Here is a 23,647-nt window from a genome sequence, read left to right on the forward strand (position 1 = left end):
TTCAAAGATAGTGGTCAAGCAAGTGAGAAAGCAATATGCTTGCCATGACAAGAAGTTATCCCATTACCGTAACAAGGTCTGGGACCTCCTGGAATGTTGCCTTCAACATCCGGTCAGTAGGGCAAACAGATAACCAGATCGTGAACACGTTGGCTCAAGCAGCCAGTTCACTAGAACCCCTTGCTATAGAAAACATGGATCATTTGTCTATAGAGTTGTCACTAAATCCCTCAATTCCGAATAACATCACAAATTTTCAAGTGTTTGAAGACGATGGTCAAATCCAAGAATTTCTAACAAGCTCAGACATATTTATAGCTCAGATGATTGATGATGAGGAAACGGAAGAAGCAGAATTAGATGATGATGGCATTTTAAACTTGAAAACAAATTTTATCCCTAGAGGGATGATACAGTTAGAAAGAATGTATGATCAAGACCAAATCAATGAAATAAAAGGTCAAAAGACTGATGGTGACCAATTCGAGAAAGTCAATATGGGGACTAAAGACAATGCTAAAAACGTGTACATAGGTAAAATCTGTACACCAGAAGAAAGAGCAGGAATAATTCAAGCTTTAGAAGAATATTTTGATATCATAGCATGGAGTTATGAGGACCTAAGGACCTATGATACTTCTATCATTACCCACACAATCCCTCTCAAACAGGACACTAGGCCTTTCCGACAACACCAAAGGCCAGTCAACCCATTACTGGAACCTCTCATACACCAAGAAGTTAAAAAGTTGTTAACTGTGGGAATCATATTCCCAGTACGCCATTCAACATGGGTCGCCAACTTGGTCCCAGTCAGGAAGAAGAGCGGGGAATTTAGACTGTGTTGATTTCCGAAATTTGAACAAAGCCTCTGAAAAAGACAATTACCCCCTGCCTTCCCTTGATGAAGTTTTACAAATTGTGAATGGTTCACAGATGATGTCCTTTCTAGACGGATACTTAGATTACAATCAAGTACTTGTGGAGTATGAAGACAGATTGAAAACTGCGTTCACCACAAAATGGGGAATGTTTGCCTACAAAAGGATGCCTTTTGGGTTGATCAACGCTGGAGCCACATTCCAGAGGGCTATGGATATCGCCTTCAGAGAGCTGATTGGAAGGAGTATAATCATCTACATGGATGATCTTACTGTGTTCTCAAAAGAAAGAGGGAGTCACGTTAAAGACTTGAGGAAGATATTCTAGAGATGCCAAAGGTATGGGATTTCCTTAAATCTGAAGAAATGCATATTTGGGGTCACCGAAGGCAAGCTCTTAGGACACCTGATTACAGAGAAGGGTATATTAATTGATCCTGAGCATATTGATGCTATTTCAAGGATCAATTTGCCATCTAGCCAAAAGGAGCTAAGGTCTTTCTTTGGAAAGATTAATTTTGTTAGAAAATTTATCACCAGTTTTGCCGAGATAGTAAAGCCTTTAAATGAAATGTTGAAAAAGGGTGCAAAGATGGAATGGACACTGTCATCAAAGAGAGCATTTGAAGAAATCAAGTTGGCTATAGCTGACGCGCCGATTTTGGTCAGTCCAGACTACACTAAGCTATTCTACTCGTATTCCTTTGCATCTGAACATTCGTGTGCCGTAATACTCACGCAGCAGACAGAGGAGAAGGAAGAGCATCCTATAGCTTTTATGAGCTCACCCCTCAAGGATGCAGAGTTAAGATATCCAAGTGTTGAAAAGCAGGCTTATGCCTTGGTAAAGGCTATTAAGAAGTTTAGGCACTATATTTTAAGGAGTAAGATCTTCGCCATCGTGCCTGATGCTGCTGTGAAGACACTCCAGATGCAGAACGAGCTAGGAGAAAAGCGAGGAAAGTGGGTCGCCACCATCCAAGAGTATGATGTGGAATTACAACCAATGAAATTAGTCTAAGGGCAAGCCCTAACACAAACTATGGCAGTTGAAAGACCCGGACTAATACAGCAAACATATGTTTTGACTGATGTTTCTCAAAAGGAATGGTACTATGATATCATGTCGTATCTAACAGATACCCCGCCTCCATGAATTCGGCACAGAAACGAGCCTTCAGACTCAAGTGCTAGCGTTATATGCTCCAAGGACCAGTACTCTACAGAAAGAATCATGAAGGTATATACCTTCGATGTGTCAGATATGATGAAGCCAAAAGAATAATGGAACATTTCCACTCTAAGTTTGGAATAGACCACGAAGGGAGTCAAGCCACTGCTTTTCAGGTCCTAAGGGCAGGATATTATTGGCCTACTGTTTTTAAGGATGCCTATAAACATGTAAAGACATTGCACATTTGTCAAGTTGTCGCCATCAGAGAGAAGAACCCCGCAATGCCGTTGCAACCAATCACAAAAGTAAAACCATTCGCCATGTGGGGGGTAGATTTTATTGGAGCAATAAACCCACTGTCATCAGCACAACACAAATAGATTTTGACAGCAACCGATTATGGCACCCGGTGGTCTGAAGCCCAGGCATTAAAGAACTGTACAACGGATACAGTAATCAAGTTCCATGAAGAGAACATTATCACCAGATTTGGATGTCCTCATTCTCTAGTATGCGATAATGGCTCCGCCTTCACTTCTCTAAATTTTTCTAACTGGGCATTCGATTATGGCATCACTTTGAAATTCTCTTCAAACTATTACCCCCAAGGTAATGGACTGGCAAAGTCGACCAACAAAAATTTGCTTAAATTGATCAAGAAGTTGCTTGATAAGAACCCAAAAGATTGGCATACACAATCGAGGTTTGCTCTATGGGCAGACAAAACAAGAGCTAAGAAATCCTTGGGCACTTCCCCATACCATCTGGTCTACGGACAAGACCCCCAGTCTTCCCTATCCAACTAAGAATCCCAACTCTGAAGTTCATGCAAGAATTTCTAGATCCAGAAGAGAGAGTCCAAATCCGTCTCTCCCAACTGCTTTTTCTGGAGGAACAAAGAAATCAAGCCCTGCAGAAGTTTGCCAAGTACCAAGGGACAGTCAAAAGATGGTTTGATAGACGAGCCACCACGAAAGCCTTCAAAATCTCAGATTTGGTCCTATATTGGGATAAACCACATGAACGAAAAGGAGATCACGACAAGTTCGATTGCTTATGGAAAGGACCATACCAAATCGCCAAGATACTAGGGGAGAACGCTTTCAGGTTAAAGACCTTGATAGGTGATGACATTCCTTTGCCCGTTAACAGGCAATTCCTGAAACATTACTTCATGCCTTGAGTTCCATGGTGGAATTCGTTTGTACATAGTTAGAGTAGTTTTGCTTTGGTTGTGTGTTTTAGTTTAGGTGTGGTTTTGTTTTCTTAGAGTAGTTTGCTTTCGTTTTCGTCTCCTTAGTTTAGTTTGCTTTTGTTAGCTTAGTTGTTTTGCTTTTGCCTGCTTCCGCGTGCTTTAATTTAGTAATAAAAGAGGATTCTCATTGGCAAGAAGGTGATGTTGCTTAACATGCACACACTAGTTTGACCCTGCTAAGCGGTGTTTGGGGTATTCCTTTGATAAATATTCGTGAAGAACTTTTGAATTTTGGATTAATTGTTTCTAAAGTATATCACAGTTAGGATGAGCATTTGACTAGAAAGGGAATCATCAATTGTATCTCGACACTGAGTCCTTCAGTCATTATATCTTATACACTTAAAGAAATCCTTTGAGTCCTTTTGGTCTCCCACAGTGAAGTTATGACAAGAAAACATAAGAAAATTTGTCGAAAGTCTTACTTCAACGCCACTATAATGCTCAAGCCCATGGTAAGCTTCATTGCTTACAAGCCAAAGTGTGGAAATATGTGAAAAGAAAAGAAAAGGAATATCAAGAAGGAAGAAAGAAAAGAAAGAAAATCAAAATACTTGGCTGTTGGGTGTGCGGAAATCTCTATAGGTGTATCCCTCAAAATAAAGTATAAATCGCCAGAAGTAGAGCAATCTTTGTGAGATTATAGAGATAACCTCGTCGAGGCTATGGACGCTCGCTGGCAACAAGGCTCTATCCAAGGATGCTTTTGGAGTTAAGACAAAGCACTTAAAATTATGCGACTTGCCATGAGGGAACCAAAGAGTCATGATGATCTTAGGAGACGGGAATAAATGCATTTCGCATACACTTATAATTGAAGGATGAAAGATCTTAATACAATTTAGGATTCCTCTTTCCTTTTGAATGCCCTTCTGAACCGGTGGGTAAGTTAGCTATAATTAATTTTGATTCTAAAAGTTCAGAATGGGTTTTATCCTAGGAATATTCAAGAACATTCCTCTCATGGAGTCGCCAGATGTTGTGACCTTTTTCACACATCGCCCCATTGCAAATGGGGACCCTATCTTTTCTTGCTTTCTAGAGTTTTTGTTAGTATCCTATGACCTTTCACTTCAATTTTACCAAGCCTTGCCTAGTTTTGAGCAATTCAGGCCCTGACGATTGAAAGTTAGTTTTTGCAAATTATGTGATTCCAGAGTACAAACACCACCAGAGTGCTTAGACAGGCCGAAGGACGAAGATCGCAATTGATTTGGACAAATTCAAACAACTTTCTATTTTTAGAAAGTCTGCTTTTTTGCTTTTTCCTATTTTTTAGGAAGTTTCATTTTTGGCATTTTCAGCGTAATCCCCGGTATGGCTATTTTTAGAAAGTTTTCCCTATTTTTTAGGGATACCTTCTTTTTGCTTTTTTCAGGATGGGAATCTAGGGTTTGCATCTACACCACTGGCCAGCTTCGACCGGGACCTAAAATCTTCGAGTTTTGACCTAAAAAGATAGTTCCCTACATTTTAGGGGTTGCATCACTTCAGATGGGTTTGCCTAAATATAGATTTCAAATTTCAAGTTAATCTGGTTAATTTTGGTTAAGATGTGAAATGTTGAAATTTTCCAAAATTTTGTCTAAGTATGGCTAATGGATAAGGTTGAATGTCATGACAGGTGTAGAAAGTCCGCCATATGGAAGCCTCAGCAAAAGTTCGCCTTAGAAGGAAGGTGTGTGAAGGTAGAAGAGTCATCAACAAGCTCCGCCCTATACCTTGGGGTCACATCAAGAAAGTTTGCCATGTCTTGGATAAGTCATGAAGAGGGGTTCTCAAACTCCGCCATGCCTTGGAGAAGCCTTGGGAATGGTCTTAAAACTCCGCCCTATCCTAGCACCTTGGTGGCCAACACTCCAAAGTCCGCCATGAAGGCCAATACTCCAAAGTCCGCCATGAAGGAATGCCCTCCAAAGTCCGCCATGTGGGAGCCTTGTCAAAACTCCACCGTGTATAAGTCATAAAGGAATGCCCTCCAAAGTCTTCCATGTGGGAGCCTTGTCTAAACTCCGCCCTATCCATGAGACCCTCTAGAAGTCCGCCCAAGGAAGGAGGATAGCCAAGGAAGAGCCCATGAGGAGAGGTCTAGAAGTCCGCCATAGGTCAAGAAGACCAAGGAGAGGGATTATCAAAACTCCGCCATGCTTTGAAGAAGCCTTGGTGGCCAACACTTAAAACTCTGCCCTATCCTAGCTCCTTGGTGCCACCTCAAAAGTCCGCCCATGTTGGAATAGTCAACAAACTTCGCCCAAGATGCTAGGTCATGAAGGAAGAGCCATATGAAAAGTCCGCCCTAGGCCTCCAAGTCTTGATGAAAGGTCATCTAGAAGTCCGCCTTGGCAAGCAACAAGGTAGGAAGAGCCTCCAAAGTCCGCCCATGAGAAGAGCCATAGAAGTCCGCCCAAGGTAGGAAGAGCCTCCAAAGTCCGCCCAAGGGAGGCCTTCAAGGAAGTCCGCCACACAAGTTGGGGAGCCCAAAGGAGATAACATCAAAGTCCACCCATGAAAGAGATGCCTTCAAACTCCGCCTTGAGGAGCAAACATCAAAGTCCGCCCAAGGTGCAAAGTGTAATGTTGAAGACCCCTTAAAGTCCGCCATATAAAGGGTTAAGTTGAAAAGTCCGCCATGTGGAGGAAGATAAAACTCTGCCCTAGGCCTTCAAATGTTGGAGAGGTGCCATAGAAGTACGCCTTAGAGGTTGTCTCTTCAAACTCCGCCATGTTTGAGATGTATGAGCCTAAAGCCCTATGTGGAGACCTCTAAATCTCCGCCATACAAATGAAGAATACCAAAGAAGACCTCCAAAAGTCCGCCAAAGTTTGAAGGTGATGAAAGTGAGTCTTCAAAAGTCCACCTGCACATGAAAGTCAAACAAAATCAACAAATATGCAAGTGATGTCACAAAACTCCTCCAAGACTTCGAACTTAATTCCAAAATAGAAAGTTTTTTTGAAAGAGAATATTCGAAGATTGGTAAGGATTTCGAACCCAATTCCAAAATAGAAAGTTTTTGAAAGAGAATATTGGAAGATTAATAATTATTTCAACTTATAAGCCAAATTGGAAACTTTTGGAAGATATTTTCTTCAAAGTTAGAAACATGACAACACTTTCCTAAAGAATGAAGTTAGAATTAGAAGTATGGGTTGGAAGATTTTAAGGGTTTCTAATCAAGGATTTAATTTTATTTACAAATACTTCATTGCAAACTTCATTTCTACATCAACAAGTTTGAAGTTACTAAGGAGAGCTTAGTAAAGTATTTCAGTTTGAAGATCATCTGGAGAAAGTTTTGGATATTGCTGGAAGTTGAATAACTTTTTTGATAAAAGTTCCATAGATTTTTGGAGAAAGACAACTAGTACGAAGAAAAACTATTGAACCTTTTCTGAATTTTTTGAGTGTTCTTGAGAAAATTCTAGCCCTACTTCTATCCATTCGAAGGTGAAACAAAATTCATGATGCAGATTTATGAATTTTTTCTGAATATTTTCCAGAATTTAAATGAATTTTTGAAAATTTTGGAGAAAGAAAATCATTTTTTTTGGCTAAGTAAGAAAGTTTTTCAAAGTTATGACACTCAGTGTTGATTTACGACCACGACCATCCTTGAGATTGAAAGGTTTTTTTTCAAGAGAAATTTCAAGTTTTTATGGCTAAGTATAAGATGAAATTTTCTGCCACTTAGCCATTTCGCAGCCCCGTTATTTTTTTCGAAATTTTGCAAATTTTTTTCTAACTTAAATTTTCATTGTTTGTCTATAGGTCCTAGACATTATGAAATTTCAAGTTGTTGGTGTAAATAATTATTCATCATGGATATTATTACACTTTACTTAAGTTTACTTAGGAAATGCATTTCATAATAGTTTGGGTATGAGACACTTGGGTGTTTGTGCCACATTGGGATAGTGTGTGTAGGAGAAATTCCACCTTTTATGGTGTTGATCTTGTTGTTACACTCCACATTCAATGGGTGATCCACCTCATGTGGACTATTATATTATTTCTCCTACCTACCCACACCTATTTCCTACCTACCCTTGTTTCTTATTGAGCCACATGTCATGTTTGTGTGCTCACATATCCCTAGCCTTGCCTATATAAGCAAGCTCATCTACATTGTATGTAACTATTGAATTTGATTATTGATCATTTTCTATTGATGAGAATACAGTTTATTCTTGTCCCATATCATGTCTCTATTTTGTACATTTCATTGAGCTCTTGATCTTGGCAAAATCTCACACAAGTGGATAAAGATGCTCCTCAAGAGTCGAGGGTGACCTCAAAATGGAAGAACGTCAGCGACACCAACATCGGACACATCAATCTGAGGGAATTTAAGAAGCGAAAGTTTGGTCTGGACAACCTTGTGCCTACCACCATTGCGCAAAAGATGATGAAGAGTGGCATCGTGCATGCTGCTGGCTTCCTTCCCACCATGCAATGCAATGAACTAGTAGTTGAATGTGCCAAACATTACAACCCCTTCAATAAAGACATTGTTGCACCTAATGGAAGGGTATTGGCGAACATCAATGATGAGGCCATCAGAGAGGCCTTCAGGATCCCAGAGTATCACAACACAGTGTATATGACAAAGGACGAAGCTGACAGTCTGTATCAGGACCACCTGGAGGAATATGATGCCATAGTTAACCACTCCTGGCTAGACAAGCCAAGGAAGGGCGCCTCCAAACTTCAGAGGAAGAGCCTAGTGCGAGCATACTTCAAAGAGGACAATGGAGACATGATCGTCCTGCTCAATAGAATAATGGGAAACCCTCAGGGAGCTCCATTTGAACCCTGGATGTATTATTTCATTAATGAAATAATCAATGGAGTAAAAATGATAGACTGGGCCAGGATGATCAGCGACAACCTAGACAGTCAGCTGAGGAACCTAGAGACGAATAGGACTTTCTTCATGAGCTCTTACCTGTTTTATTCCTTGGCCAGGACCTACAGATACAGAGGTCTCACTTGCAAAGGAGAAGTAGGGAACAAGGAGAACCAGTTTCCAGTGTATGATTGTTATCCCCAGCTTCACATGGAAGAGAAATTCCATTTCAAAAGAGTGAATGATACCTTCCTTATGCACATCACTCGGACATTGCAAGGTGGGTTGCACCAGCGACTCTCTCAAGAGTCTATGGACTTCAACAATCGGTTCGGATATTGGTACATCCAATATCCAAAGTTCACTTACCTCCGAATTCAGGGATTCTTCGGACCTCCATACAAGCTTCTAGCTTACCCTACCAATAGAGTGGTGTTGCTCGAGGTTGTAAGACAATTGGAGGAGTATATAGTGATTCAAAGGGATAAGCAAAAGAAGGCAGGAACGTCCTCACTTACAATTGGAAATGGGCTAGAAACATGTCCATCAACACAAGCTACGGCGACTACTGAGAAGGAGCTAGCCTGGTATCCCCTCTATCAATACAAGGCGAGAAGGAATTTCGATTCATTCCACGGGATAAAGAAAGTCGAAGGAACGAAGTTTGAGCACAAACCTGACCTAGAAGATTATTGGGCTAACGTAGCCAATAGCTTTGAGATCAGGAAGAGATTCTGGTTGAGAATTCCTTTGAACATGGTGAGAGCAACAGAGGTATTCAAAGTTGTCGATCAAGTGGAGGAAAGCCTAGAGCTTCAGCAGCCAGGCTTTGAAAAGATGAAAAATGAACCCCTAGTTTTAATAGATTGGACAGAGGGAGAAAAGTCAGATCTAGCAGACCTCATGAGGTCGGTGGTTGAGTATTCGAGGTGGTGGACGTCTGAAAAGACAAGGCAGTTAAAGGCCAAAGGTGTGACCTTGACCTACGAATTGATGGGAGTAGATGATGCTCTGTCCGTCAATCCTTGTACCTCTGCCGGTGATGCCCGAAATCCAGAAAGTGTTGAGTCTCGAAAGAGGAAGGAGTTGTTTGGAAGCTCCACAAAGGTCACAGGGAAAAGGGTTGTAGGTGAAAGAAAGGAGTCCAGCGAAGGCCACTCCATCCTAAGTGTTGCTTCTATTGTGCCTGATCAGAATGCAATTGGGGAGCAAGAGATGAACATATGCATGATTGATGATGAAGTGAGAGTGCCTTCTCATCCGGTTAGGGAAGTGTTGTGACGTTTTCACACATCGCCCCATTGCAAATGGGGACCCATGTGTTTTTTTGTTTTTTTTGCTTTTTAGGGTTTGTTCTTTAGGTTTTTTAGGGTTTTGTCGGTTAGCCTTTGCATTTTGAGTGCTGTCGGGGTGATCACATGGATAGCAAGTCCGGCTTGAGTGAGGTCCTGATCCTGAAATTTGGCTAAGTCTGGAATGTCCTGATCCTGAAATTTGACTAAGTCTGGAAACTGAAAAAACCTCCAAAAACTAGAGTTTGCAATATAACTCCTGGAGGTCTGAAACCAATCTCAAACATCCTGAAAGTATATATGGAATATAACTTAAAGTATAAGTTCACTTATACTTAAATGTTATATTCCATAAAATTTATCCTGATAGAGAGTTCGAAAAGTCAAATTTCGCTCCTGTCCCTCCCAGGAGGACCAAGGCGAAGCGCTCCTGTCCCTCACCAAGGGACCAGAGCGAAAATACTTATTTGAGCCATTCCTGACCGTGTTTGGACGAATTGAGACATCAAAGGCATGGTGAAGGACGAAATGAGCATGATAGAGCATCCAGACTTGATCAAAAACAATGAAATGATGAAGTTTTTACCTAGAGTGTCAAATTCGCTCCTGTCCCTCACTGAAGGACCAGAGCGAAATTCTTCATAAGATACGATCTGGGCAAAGATCAAGCAAGTTTTATGTTTGAAGGTAAGAAAGGAGGTGAGTTGAACCCATTGAAGACAAATTGAAGATTATGAAACATCAACAAGGGTCCCAAATGCCCAAGTTCGCTCCTGTCCCTCAGGCAGGGACCAAAGCGATTTTTGTCTTAGACAAATTTCTTGCCAAGTTACAATGAATTCCAAGGCATGGATGAATGAAAGGGGACATTACGAGACCGTTGAAGATAAATTTGGAAGCTGGCGAAGTGTGATGGAGACTACAAGTACAAATTCGCTCCTGTCCCTCTCCAAGGGACCAGGGCGATATCTTAGTTATGTTGCCTTTTCCTCCAAATTCAAGACACTTCATGGCGAAGTACAAGGTGGCAAAGATGTTTTAAGGTGTCTCAATCCAGCACAAAGTTACGAAGATCACCAAAGTGAAAGATTTGCATCAAGACACCTAATTCGCTCCTGTCCCTCAGGAAGGGACCAGAGCGATATCTATTATATTTGCCAATTCATGCCAAGTCAAGGTTTTGCAAGGTGGTAAAAGGTCTAAGGCGTCCTTCGAAGGTGATATACCAAAGGCTTCAAACGTCAAACGATCACCAATTTGTATAAAGAGCCTATATCGCTCCTGTCCTTTGGACAAGGACCAAAGCGATTTTCATCAAAACACTCATGTCCCGTCAAAACCAAGACAAGGCAAGGATAGGCAAGGTCAAGGACGTCCTTTGGAAGGCAATGAACGAAGAACGAAGATCAAAAGTTTGCAAATTTGAGCCAGGACACTAGGATCGCTCCTGTCCCTCAGGAAGGGACCAGGGCGATATTTGCCAAAGCACTCATTTTCCTTCGGAGATCATGACAAAACAAACTTGCAAAGGGTTCAAAGCGTTGTTTGAAAGGTAATAAAGGAGAAGTTGATATCAAGGACGGAGAATTTCAAGTAAAAATTGATGGATCGCTCCTGTCCCTCTCCAAGGGACCAGGGCGATAATAGTCATGAGATGCATTCATTCGCACAAACAAGTCAATTAAGCTCAAAGATCCTAGCAAAAATGTCTAATTCAACGTGGAAATAAATACTTTGGACATCGAAATTGCAAGAATCAAGACCCAGTTGATGGATCGCTCCTGTCCCTCTCCAAGGGACCAGGGCGATGAGGTACGTATCTTTCCATCTTCAAAATATTTTGGCGCTCAAACACATTTTTGAATTTATTTAAATGCTAGAAAATTCGATAAGATTGAAAATTTAATTAAAAATAACATTTAAATATTGCATTTAAATATTAATTAATTTTTGCCTTGTAAAAAAAATCGAAGTTTATTAATTAAAAACGATGGCAAATTAATTAATTATTATAGAGCGCTTGGTATTTTATTGTTTTATGAAGGTCGGCCTTTCTTATTTATTAAAAAATCGTTTATAATTGCTTTATTTTTACAAAAGTCGGCCTAAAGAATGATGAGAGGTAAGCACTTATAAAGGAGGGTGGTGAAGATCATTATTTTCACATTGTTATTTTATCATCTCAAGTGCGATTTAAGGAAGACAAAGAGGTGCGAATTATATTCAAAAGGGGTGCGAACTTGAAAATTCTATTGGTACGAACTTGTCAAAGGCTTGAAGACCACGTCAAAAACTTGAAAGGTGGCGAAATTGCTATTTTGAAGGGAGATCACGTTGAAGACCATCTTATTTCAAATTTTGCCTAGTCGAATTCCTTTATTTTTAGAGTTAAGCTCTCAAGTAAGGTATGGCAAGATCTCTTGTTTTAATTTCGAATTTTGATCATCATTGCCTTAATTTTGAATTTTGAAAATTTGTTTTCCCTTAGCTCAGTCGTTTTTAGGAAATGATTAATAAAGGACTTATCATTAAGTTTCCTAAAATTTGCTCTCTAATTTATGTTATGTATTGCAAAATCATGTTACTAATTTTGAAATGTTGTGTAGGCATCAAATGGAGATCTCTTCAAGGAAAATCAAGCCGGATCAAGGACGGTCTTCGCCAGGACATGGGCGACCTCTTTCAATCCAGCGTTCCAAGTACATCATCATCTTGCAAATCAAGGACAAAAGGAGTTAGGACAAGAGTTAATTAAAGATAGCCTCTCAATGACATCAAATTGAATATCTAGCAAGCTACAAGTGTCAGATGAGGTGGCATCCTAGTCATCACTCCTCCAGTCAGTGTGGTCCACCTCAGCGTGTTCAGATTCAATGTACTTAACTCATGGAAGGTGGCACAAACTCCGATGTACCTACCCCGGCTATCCATTGGTCGATTTTTCTAGAAGGGACATGTGTCCAAGCAATACAATTTTATCATTGGTCAAGCATTAAATGTTATGTAATGGTTGTAACAAACCCTAATTAGGGTTTTCATTGTTGAATCTTGGCCATTGATCTTGAATTGATCTAAGCCATCAAATTGTATTGTGGGCACTATATAAGCCCAGGCATTTCATTTGTAAAGGCTAATTAGCAATAATTAGAGAGAGAGTTAGGAAATAGTTGAAAGTAGTTAGTAGATAGAGAGTAGAATAGGAGGACAAGGCAAGAAATTGTTGCCATTGATTGTAAACAAACTCCATTTTCATTGAAGTAATGGTGAAGTGTGTCGTTTCTTGCAATTTGCATGGTTTCTTGTTGAGTCTTCAATCTTAGATGGTAGATGATTAGATGAATGGAGGAAATGTGATTGATAGATGGTGGAATTCGTATATCCATACTACTAGCAGTTTGTTGATTGCAGACTCGCCTTGTGTAGTCAACTGGAATCGTTCAGCTTAAGCTCAATTTCAATTTGTCGCCTCTTCATTGATATGCATCAACTTGGATGGTATCTATGCCTGCGGTGATGATTTGAACATCATAAAGCTTCCCTTAGAAGATCGCACTAGCCTTGTGTAGATGTTCCATTGATGTCAAAACAAGACCTAGTTAGAGTTTCATCAAAAATCAAATCATTGCTCCTACATTCTTAGTATTAGGATTAAATCCTCTCTTCCCCCCCTTCCTTTTTCCTTTTTTTTTTTTTTTTAATCTAAGTTAGTGAGAGCTTGTGTTCTAGCAAAGTAGATCGGAAATTCAATCACCAAATGTAAGTCCCCTTGTGATTCCAGCAAATCACATCATACCACGGCGAGCTTATCCACATGTAGAGACCCTACCAAAAGAACATTGGAGTCATCCTAACTGATCCTTCATGCGAATCTTCAGCAGTTAGAGACTTTATTCAAGAGAGGATAAGATGCCTTTGGGTATTTTATTCTGTGTATGATCGTGTACAAAATACACGTCAACAGGAAGTAGTGGAAGAGGTCGTCCAAAGTCTAGACAAAGAGCAAGCTAAAGCGCCTACAATCTTCTTGGATGGCATACCAGCAAACCCAGAAGGGGCAAATGATGAGTTTGACCGGAATACTGTAGAGCAATCAACCATCCCAGATTGGTTGAGGGAAAGAATAAAGGCCAAGGTCCCCAAGGAGGCCTGTTCCGAAGAGGTCACTGCAGCATTTCTGGAGAGGGTGAATGAGCCCACTATAACTAAACCACCCAAGCCCGCCAGAAAGTTTTCTCTAATTCAGAGAGACAGTGCAGGGTTCAGGACAGTCCAGATAGCGGTGCCCAAAGAAGGAAAGACTAGGGACAATGTCGTCGCGGATGATTACAAGATCACCACCATAGAGCTGGGTAAGCCCACCCAGGACCAAGAGGTCCAGTATTTCGATGACTCTTGCAATGCTCTGAAGGCAAGTCTAGCCCATGAAAAAGAAAAGAGGAAGAAGGTTGAAGAAGAGAACCAACAGTGGAGAAAGTACGTTCTCCATCTTACCAGACCATTCAACCATGAGATCCCGATTACTCCGCCACAGCCTCTTCAGTAGGGATCGATGAAGGATTACGATGATATGAAGGGCTCGTACACTCAAGCAAAGGAGTGGATTTCAAACGCTTCAGCGCATGCTGACATACTGGTAGAGAATTTAGTATCGGCACATGAGTCAGCTTCTTCATTGATCAATTGCATCCAGGATCTAGCCACCAATTGGGAGGATGTGGATGAGATTCAGAATGAAATACTCCCACATCTGAAGGTTATCCGAGGCTTGTCGAAGAGAAGCCTAGTAGATGCAAATATCATACAGGCCGAAGACAGGTACGACTTCAACACATGGTACTATGCCTTGGTCACTTGGATTGAAGTTCTGAAGAAATCTGAGACCAAGTGCTTCGAGACAGAGGAAAGTGTTAGAGAGATCCTGAGCAAGGTATTTCATGTGGCGTCAGAGATCTAGAAGAAAGAAAGCATAAGGGAGAAACATTTGCAGACAGAAAACCTGAGAGCTAGGATTCAGTCAAGCTTCTTCAAGGATTCAGGGATGATTGACAAAGGCGATCTCTCAAAAATTAATTTTCTCTTTATCGATGAAAATTTCCTTGCCCAAGCCGTTGAATGGGAGAGCATTCTTGCCACCTGTACCGATGATGTGGACATCATCGACTTCCAGATTGGCAGTTTGCCAAGTGTCACCATGGAGGAGGTCAAGCTCATTGTGTCCAGATACGTTGAATCTTTGAAAGAAGAAAGTGGACACTCACCTCAGTGAGATTAGCAGTTGCGCCACGTGTCACTCTCTTATTCATTTGAGCTAATAGTATTTTGGGAAACCCTAATTAGGGTTTATGACTTTCAATCTTGGCCCTTGATCACTGTTTGATCTCGGCCATTCATTTATTTTGAAAAACTATATAAGGTTGCCTCCTCTCATTTTGAGAGTGTGAGGTTTTTGATGTATTGTTGCGTAAGGTCGTTTCCAAATAATATATTGCATGTGTGCTGCTTTGTAATCCCTATTGTTTGAATGATTTGCATGGTTTCAATTTCCTCAACACTTAGTTAAAATTAATTTAGATTTGCTTTCATTGTTGTTAATTTGAATGAAGGATTTGATAAGTGTCAATTGATGGTGTATCCCTGCTCACACTTTTGGTAGATGGATGATTTCCATTTTACGGTGTAAAGTTAGTCTGAGCCCATCCTTTGTGCATCCCAACATCTCGATCATAAGCACAACCCATTGAAGATTGCACCGGCTTTGTGTAGTTGTCCCTAGTGTGGCGAAGCAAAGTTTGGTTTCTTGAGAGCACCCAACTGACATCGTCTCCAAAGTTCGTAGGATTAGATTAGCCTTCTCAAACCCTATCCCCTTTTCCTTTTCTTTTGAAAGTCTAAATCCCCAGAAAATCCAAAAAAAAGAAGAACCTAAAATTGCTAAATCCATTTAAGTCCAGCCGTTCAAGGCAGTTGTTAAACGTAAGTCCCCTTGAGATTTTCAGCATACACTACCCAAGAAGCTATTCCACTAAAGTCGCTTGTCCACACATATAGACCTTGGAATCAGTAGTGATTTTTCAGGAGAGGATAGAATACCTTCGGGTATCCTATTCTAAATGTTTGGTAGATGATAAAACAGACACCAACAGGACTGTTGCAAATAGACCCAAAGAACCACAACCAAAAGACCAAGAAGACCTAAAAAGTAGGGGACCCCCGTTTGAAATGGAGCGATGTGTGAAAATGCCACAACAGGAACCCCCTCCTAGTTCAACTTACAACTAGATTGTGTAGCCTTCAACTACACTTATTAGAGCCTTTGGCTGCAATGAAGCTGTCAAAGGGGCCTTTTTGGCTCAATAATCATGTTCATAGGATTGAAATTAGAAATCACACAATCCTAACAACTTGATATTATACATTGCAATGGCATCTATAAAAACCATCAACTATAGGATCCTACGCCCATCCCTTCCTATATCAAGAGAACTTCTCTATGCTTACTGGATTTTTCAAGGAATCTGCAACATATCCTACATGTCAACCTTTTGCAACAAGACCTCATTATTTATCCTTTCTCAAACAAAATGGTAATAAATAGTAACATACTTGGTACAAGCATTGTACATATAGTTCTTCACCAAATAAATAGTACTCTAACTATTACAACTGATTCTAGCCAACTTGTTGGTGATATGAGTTGTAGGTCCCAAACGCCTAAGGCTCAAAGTCTCCCAAGTGCCAAGAGTGTCAAACTTAAGAAGAAAACCACAAAACCTATAATCAAGTTGGGCAATTAAAGACCAATTATTTAGGTGCGTAGAACCTCTTTCAGTTTTGGTTCTACAAAACCAAGGGGGGATCCCTAAGGTGCTAAGTTATATGATAGTAATAGGACTAAATAGTTACTTTGCCATAAACCATACCAACAGCATAGTGTAACCTTACTCTAGTTGTCACAATGTATCTATGTGCTGGTTTAGAAATACAAAGCTATTAACCTTTATATAGAAAGAAAGGCTTACTAGGTAGAGTGTTTAAAATATGGATGAACAACTGTTATTTATGTTATGTGCTCATACAAAGAAGGTAAAATAAACTAATACAGCACAATAAAAAAAGACGATTATGATTGATTTTTTTTAACGTGTTGAGGTGATGAATGTTGGTGTTGGAAATAAGTCACATCCGGACCGACGATGGACTGGTCCAAGAGGGTCCAGTAGCTCAGTGGTAGAGCACTCCAGCAGCATATGGAAGATCCTAGGTTTGAGTCCTAGCTAGTCCATGTCTCAACATGGTATCAGAGCCAGGTCCAGGCTAGGAGCCCCAAGCACACGAGAGGTGTGGCTTAAGGGGGGGTGTTGGTGTTGGAAATAAGCCACATCCGGACCGACGATGGACTGGTCCAAGAGGAGCCAGTAGCTCAATGGTAGAGCACTCCAGCAGCGTATGGAAGGTCCTAGGTTCGAGTCCTAGCTGGTCCATGTCTCAACAATGAAAAGTGGAGTCAATAGAAGATTAGTGCTAACTCCAAATGCGATCCACAACATCATGCTCATCATGGAGGTTCGTGATCTTTTTGGTAATCTCTTGTAACCCATCCATGAAAGCATCAACAACTAAGGTGCAAGATGCAATTGTTATCTTCAAAACCAATGCCAAAGAAAGATTAGTATAAGATAAAACATCACTCAATCCAAAGGATAAACTATCAAACATGTAGATGTCATGTTTAGATCCTTCTTTCTCCAGAGCTACATAATTAACAGGCTTGAAACCTCCTTTCCTTGTTGTACTAAAATTTCCAATAACTACAAAACCACATTTTGGTAACTTCTTAATGTCAAAGATGTTGAAGTCACCATAAACCATCAAGTCCCATTCAGTAACTTCATCTCCAACTACGTATAATAGGAATGCATTACAACTCATCAACTCAAATAATTTATGAAATGTCCCACTTGTTGACCAACTCCAATACTCAAGACAAAACTCGATGCAAGATTGATGCAACTCAAAGCAAGTACCAACAAGGAAATAACTCTCAACTAAAATCATCAAATTGCATACCCAAGTTACCTGCCTATTCCTTATGTAGATAGGAATGATGATGCCTCCTAGTGTCATCTCACTCCAATTGCAATCTTCATCCATCTCCTCATTTGCACATTTCATATCCAGTGGTCTCCCAAGAGGGTAACCAATCAACTCATAATGTGAACTTAGATCAACACCAAGCTGAAAACCACATTCCAACTCAAGTCCTAAATCTTCTTCCGGATCCCATACCTTGCTGTTTTCACCAAGTTTGATGCTACAACTAGGAGTTATTCCATCATCCAGCTCAAAAAGTGGATTGTCATATATCATATCAACACCCATTTCAAACAATGGGTTATCAATCTTGGACACCACAAATTGATTCCGGATCGATAGCAAAAAACACCATCACTTGCAGACTTGTAAGATCAGAATTTAAAAGCCTTCCTAAGTTCAGATGTACCTTCAAGAAACCCTGCTGTGGCAATTCCAACGTCCTCATACACCAAGAGCGATTCATACAAGAAATTCCAGTCAATTCTTTTACCCTCCAAACTGATCCAAATCTGTTAGGAACCCTTAAACGCCTCCAAAAGATGATTTTGCAGCTTTCAAACACAGGAAAATACATCACAAATTCCCATTTGCCAATGCTCAAGTTGGGTGCTGCCTGCAAGGGGTGACTTGAGGTAGAAGTATAAATTCCAAACCAAAACCCACATATTATAGATGCATTCTCATTGCCTAGCCATAAGAAAACCTTTGAGACAATACCAAAAATAATGTCTTAGTTTTAGTGATAAGATAAAAAGTGTGAATCTCAAGGTAGCTGGAATGATATAGGCAGCACTAGAAAATGTCTCCAAAAACTCTTGAAACTAGAACAGCACTCAGAAAACCATAAATTACAGCATAAACAGGAAACCCAAATCAAAATACCTTATAAATCTTCATCTTCATCAAACCCTTATCATCAAGCTCTTGTTGAACAATTTCCGAATCCATCAAAAGTGGGGATGGCGATCTTTCCCAAGCAGCATTGTATATCCTTTCGAGGATTCTCATCATACCTTCTCCTCCCATGCCCATTTCTTGACTTCATTTCATAGTACTCTGTAAAAGACAAGTCTCTTTGTATGGCAGCGCTTAGGCCATTGTACTCATCATGAAGTCTTGACATTTCATCTCCTTGAGTGGGTTGCTCTTCTTCCAGGGATGCCCCCCTTTCCATTCTAGGAATTTGACTCTATAGGTTCTTGAGTTTGGGTTAGCTGAAACTTTGTCACCGCTGGAGCTGCTCCCTTCGATACCATTCGAAACAGGCCTACCAGCACTCAATTACTGATTCGGCCTCTTAAGATTTAGACCATTTCAGTCATCATGTCCCTCATATTAGACTGAAACTCTTTGGTTCCCCTAATAATTCATGAGAGTTGTCTTCATCTCTGTCACCCATGGCTGCCTCTTTCTTCTTCTCCCTTTTGCTACTATGGAACGCCTTAATTCTCTATCACATTGAGCTCATAGATCTGCATTACCAACACAAGTTGGCAGGATGCCAAGGCTCTGATACCAATGAAATAAACCACACTCTTGCTCGTGTAATAAACCATGCACTGCCAAAAAAATCAAATTGAACAAAGCACAAATTTAACAGTAATGAATCGCAGTTACTGATACTTCAGAAAACAGTAATGAATCGCAGTTAATGATACTTCAGAAATGACAAAATATAAATTGCAATCTGGAATTATTGATATTGTTAATGAAAAGTACAAGCTCCCTAAGGTACCCAATTACAAAATACACCACAGGGCATCCATTGGAGAACCAATTTAGAACTCAGATCGCAACTTGGGAAAATAATTCTGTAGGATTGTAGATTCCAAAAAAAAATTCACTTTAACTCTTGATCTGTTCAGCACAGTGTGAACAAGTTTGCTCTGTATGTCTCTTTTCCTTTCAATACTCTATAGGTCAGTGTTATTAATACATGACTCCAGATGCATGGTGCATTATTCTCCTGGCAGATGCCCCATGGTAAGTGCTGATTTACACAAACTCTGGCACACTAAATTCCTGCCATTCTTAGTGTGCATTCCCCACAATATCCAGTTGAATTATACTCTGCTAAAGCTTCTGAGTTGAGGCAATGTTGCAATAAAATGGGATAGGGATGTTGTCCTACCCAAGTTGGCCCTCAGAGGTTGTCATCCTGCAAGGCCTGCACCAACACTGAATGCGCTTCACATCCCAAAAAATCATCCCTTCATTTGATTGAGCAAGCCACCTATATACCTGACCACGCTAGGTAACAACACAGGTCGGCCAAAAATGTGGAAGATGTCAGCCTTGGCACTAGGAAATTTCAAAATTTTGAAATTTATTTAATATTTTATTTATTATTTATTTATTTATGCAAATTATTATGGGAGTGTTTAAGAACATTGTTGTTGGAGTCGCTGAGATGACCCAGCTTAAGGTGAGGACATGACACAATTTATCACAGCATGTTAAATTTCACACCTCAAATGCCTTGGAGGATTAAGGTCTTTGTCCGTCCATGTGTTAAGCATTTTCTTTTGGGACTTTTCGTGCTACTGGTAAGTATTATATCTCATGCAATTTGCACCTACAGAAAGGGAATGTGAACTGTTTGACAGAATGCCTGAATAGACAGTGAGCTCATGGAATGCAATGATTGCAAGCTATGTGCAAAATGGTCATGGGGGCAGTGGACCATTGGATCAGTTACAAAAAATCATTGCACAAGAATATTATGGAGAATATCAACAGCAAAGGCCATCCTCAGAGAAATACACGACACTCATTTGAACATCAAATTTCAGCGAGGACCTCCTATTTTACTATAAAGTTTACATTTTAATGTTTGTAAGAAAATATTATCTAAGCCAGTTTTATGTTCTCACGGGGAGTTAAATGTAATTTATTTAAATTTGATTAAGGTTGGAAAACCACGAAAAGGAGAAGTGGTAGGGGTAGTTGAAAAGTTGAAAAAAATTAATGTTTTCGGGGGATACAATTTGGGAAAATGGAAAATATAGGGCCAAAAATGGGGCGATTTTGGCCATTTTGCTACAGCTATGTACAGGGATTGTTAAAGAGACTTTGTGCTCAGATATCTGGAAGAATAAGAAGAATATTGTTGAACTTTGTGTCACCTCATTCTTTGTGGGTTGCAAAGTTACTCTTAATGTCTAATTCATAATCTATTCATAATTGTTCCTTGTAATTTGTGGCTGCGAAGTATCAAATTTTCTTTCTTTTGTTAATATCACATGTAGAATTTGGAAGTGTTATCTATTCGATCCTGCATACCCTTTCCCTTCATTCTTTTCTCATTTGCGTTGAGCAATCCTGGATAGTTTTATGTATATGTTCTATCTGGGGTCTTTCTACTCTTCCCTTTTTATTCCCTTTCCTTTCTTCTGTTTTTTACTTTCTGGTTAAAAGTAGCTAAAACCCTAAAAATACCCCCAACATGCAAGGGAGCTGCTCCCTGCCAAATGCAAACAAAAATTGCACTTTCAATGGTGGTTTCTCCAACTGTTACAAGCACACTGTGCTACTCATTTGAGTCAAGCTAATTCCTAAAAGAATTGCAGCAGCAAGTTTACTTGCTACAGGACTTCAATGATATTTACTCAGGACTTGAGGTGCTTAATTTATGCAATCTTCTGAATCTATAATGTAAGCTAATATGCAATATGATGTTTGATATTCCATCCATGCTTCCAATGAAAGTATATTTTTGAAGGCTGAACTAGTTTGATTTCTGATTGGAATGGATACTGAATTTTAGTGTTGAAATAAAACTTGGTGCATCGGATGCCTATTTTACCTGTATTTAAATGTGAGTATACTATTTGTTATTTTTACATGTAAAGTGAGATCCTGGTTTTAAGTTGTGTTTCCAGTGAAAATGACCTCCCAATTTGGAACAATTATTAGTTGAAGGTTGAAAAAGCCTAGACAGTACGCATTGAGTTCTGACAGCTGCTTATTATTTGTTTTCAGCTGTTTCACAAACTGGCTATGGAATGATTGACTTTGCCAAATAAGTGCAGTTCCTGCCATTGCACCCCTTGCAGGATTGGGTTGTGACTTTTTAATTCTCCACATTTCCAAATTTGAAAGAGTTCTGTAGAATCCTCAAAGCTTCAATCTGAGTATTTATTGAGTTGGAATAGGCATACTAGAAATGCAGAGAACAGAATTAACAAACGGCTGAGTAGCTTGAGAAAATATGTTCTGGAAAATGAACCAAAAGCTTCGGGATATTGTAGTTTTATGCAGAGAACAGAATTAACAATCAATTGAGTAGCTTAAGAAAATAAGTTTTGGTAATGCACCAAAAGCTCCGGGATTTTTTAGTTTTAGCAAACCTCAGGCTTCTGGGCTTCCTCAAATTCTAAATAAATTGAGATTATCAGGGAACAAGGATATTATAAGAGGATTCGATTGTTTGTTTAGCTTTTCTTTCAATATTTATGCTTTTTCTTTGTAAAAGTGATTTTCTTTATTAGCCTCGTTCAACAAATGTCTTTCATTGGATGTGCTGCTTTCCTCATTCTAATTTCACCATATGGTTTCCTTCGAAATTACGTGATACTTTTCAATCTGAAGGAAAAGCCAAGATTTTCATACCTGTATGTCTGTGCTTGAGATAAGGGTAGGCCCTCTGGTAATCCAAAACCGCCCTAAACAAATGCCTGAAGGAAAATTCTGGCCACAGAACGCCGCAGGCGTGCAGATAACAAAAACCTAATTGCCATAGCAAAAAGTTGCTCAGCCTGGTTTCACCAGAAGTTCGAATCAAAAGATCAGGCTCCGGACAGCCAACTGTGTACAAATGCCCCTCAATATCATCTACTGAAACGCCCATTTCAAACCTCCGGCCGGCTCCTGCAACAGCCTGCGTTATTTCCTCTGTAGATGTATATGCAACGCATACATTCAAAATTGCTCTGTTATTGGTCATGGTGCGTGCCATGACTTTTTCGGCGGTTTGGCGGAGGATGGGGGGCAGAAGATCTAGTTTTCCAAGCAGCCGAACCCGGATGCCGAGCTGGTTTACTAGGCTTTCCTTCTCGAGGAGGGCTTGGAGCTTTTGTCGCATCAACTCCATGAGCGCTTCCACTTCCTCTGGCGATCTCTTGAAATTCTCGATGCTGAAGGCGTAGATCGTCACATATTTGACGCCGAATTCATAACAATGTTTAAGGCTTTGCATTAAGCTTTCTGCTCCGAATTCATGGCCACTTTTCTTCGCCATGTGCTGTTTCTGCGCGAATCTGCGATTGCCGTCCATTATTATTGCAATGTGAATGGGTATAGGACCGCCCATTATTATCCATAACATTATTTTTCGTATTCCACTCAACAGCCAAAGCCAAAATGAAGATAACCACCTCCAAGGAAATCCTTTGCCTGCGATTTCCATTCGTAATTCACAAATTCTATAATTTTCCCAATACTAGCAATTCACTCGACCAGACACTGCTGCTAAAAGAATTTTGAATTGCCCTACCCCAGTTGTGAAACACTAATCAACCCGAAGATGGGGCATTTCGACTTTCAGCTTTAAAGACGGACTCTCGAAGTCGTGTAATTTCCAGTGTCGTGGCTCTCGTCTCTAAAAATTCAGCTGCATTTCATATAATATATGAATGAAAGATACCAGTTTATGGGATTCAAGAACAGCACATGTTTTTTAAATACAGGTAGGAAAGTCTTATATAATTTCTAATATTTTTAAAGATTTGTTTTTGGATGATGAATTTTGATCAATAAATTTATTGTTTTGTTTAATTTTGTTTTTTCAAATAATGTATTTAAATTATCGATGAGTTATGAGAATGTTCTCATAACTCATATCAATGTCATTATAGATTGAGCATTCTAGGACAAGATATCATGTCTCTATTACTCTCATGTTACAAAATAGGCATATTCTCTTTTTCCATTTCTCTTTTAAGTATCATCCATCTATGTGTTTCACACTTCAAGTGATGAGAACTAGTACTTAATTGAATTGTCAACATTTTTGCTTTACATTTAATATCCGTTCTTATGTAGACTTTTTCCTCATGATCTTTTTTGGAATTAAATTATTTGATATGATTTACTTTTTTATGCTC

At 39.8% G+C, this 23,647-nt stretch overlaps 1 protein-coding gene across 8 annotated transcripts in view; it reads right to left on the reverse strand.

The window, feature by feature from the left end:
* The window catches only part of LOC131030418 (dehydrodolichyl diphosphate synthase CPT3), an 85,965-nt gene extending 62,721 nt beyond the window's left edge, over nt 1-23,244 (reverse strand). For 4 of the 8 annotated variants that reach the window (XM_059209229.1, XM_059209227.1, XM_059209230.1 and 1 more), the window contains exons 1-2: nt 22,155-23,244; nt 18,426-19,102 (exon numbers count right to left, since the gene is read on the reverse strand). In XM_059209229.1, the coding sequence (XP_059065212.1) occupies nt 19,008-19,102; nt 22,155-22,950 (891 nt within the window). In that variant the 5' untranslated portion in view covers nt 22,951-23,244 and the 3' untranslated portion in view covers nt 18,426-19,007. Of the gene's footprint in view, nt 1-17,910; nt 18,157-18,425; nt 19,103-22,154 lie in introns of those variants that run through there. The other 4 variants (XM_059209234.1, XM_059209235.1, XM_059209232.1 and 1 more) reach the window with 3 other exon arrangements.
* Nucleotides 23,245-23,647: the final 403 nt, after the last annotated feature.

The sequence above is a fragment of the Cryptomeria japonica genome, chromosome 7 (assembly GCF_030272615.1).
Source record: "Cryptomeria japonica chromosome 7, Sugi_1.0, whole genome shotgun sequence".
Classification (NCBI taxonomy): Eukaryota; Viridiplantae; Streptophyta; class Pinopsida; order Cupressales; family Cupressaceae; genus Cryptomeria; species Cryptomeria japonica.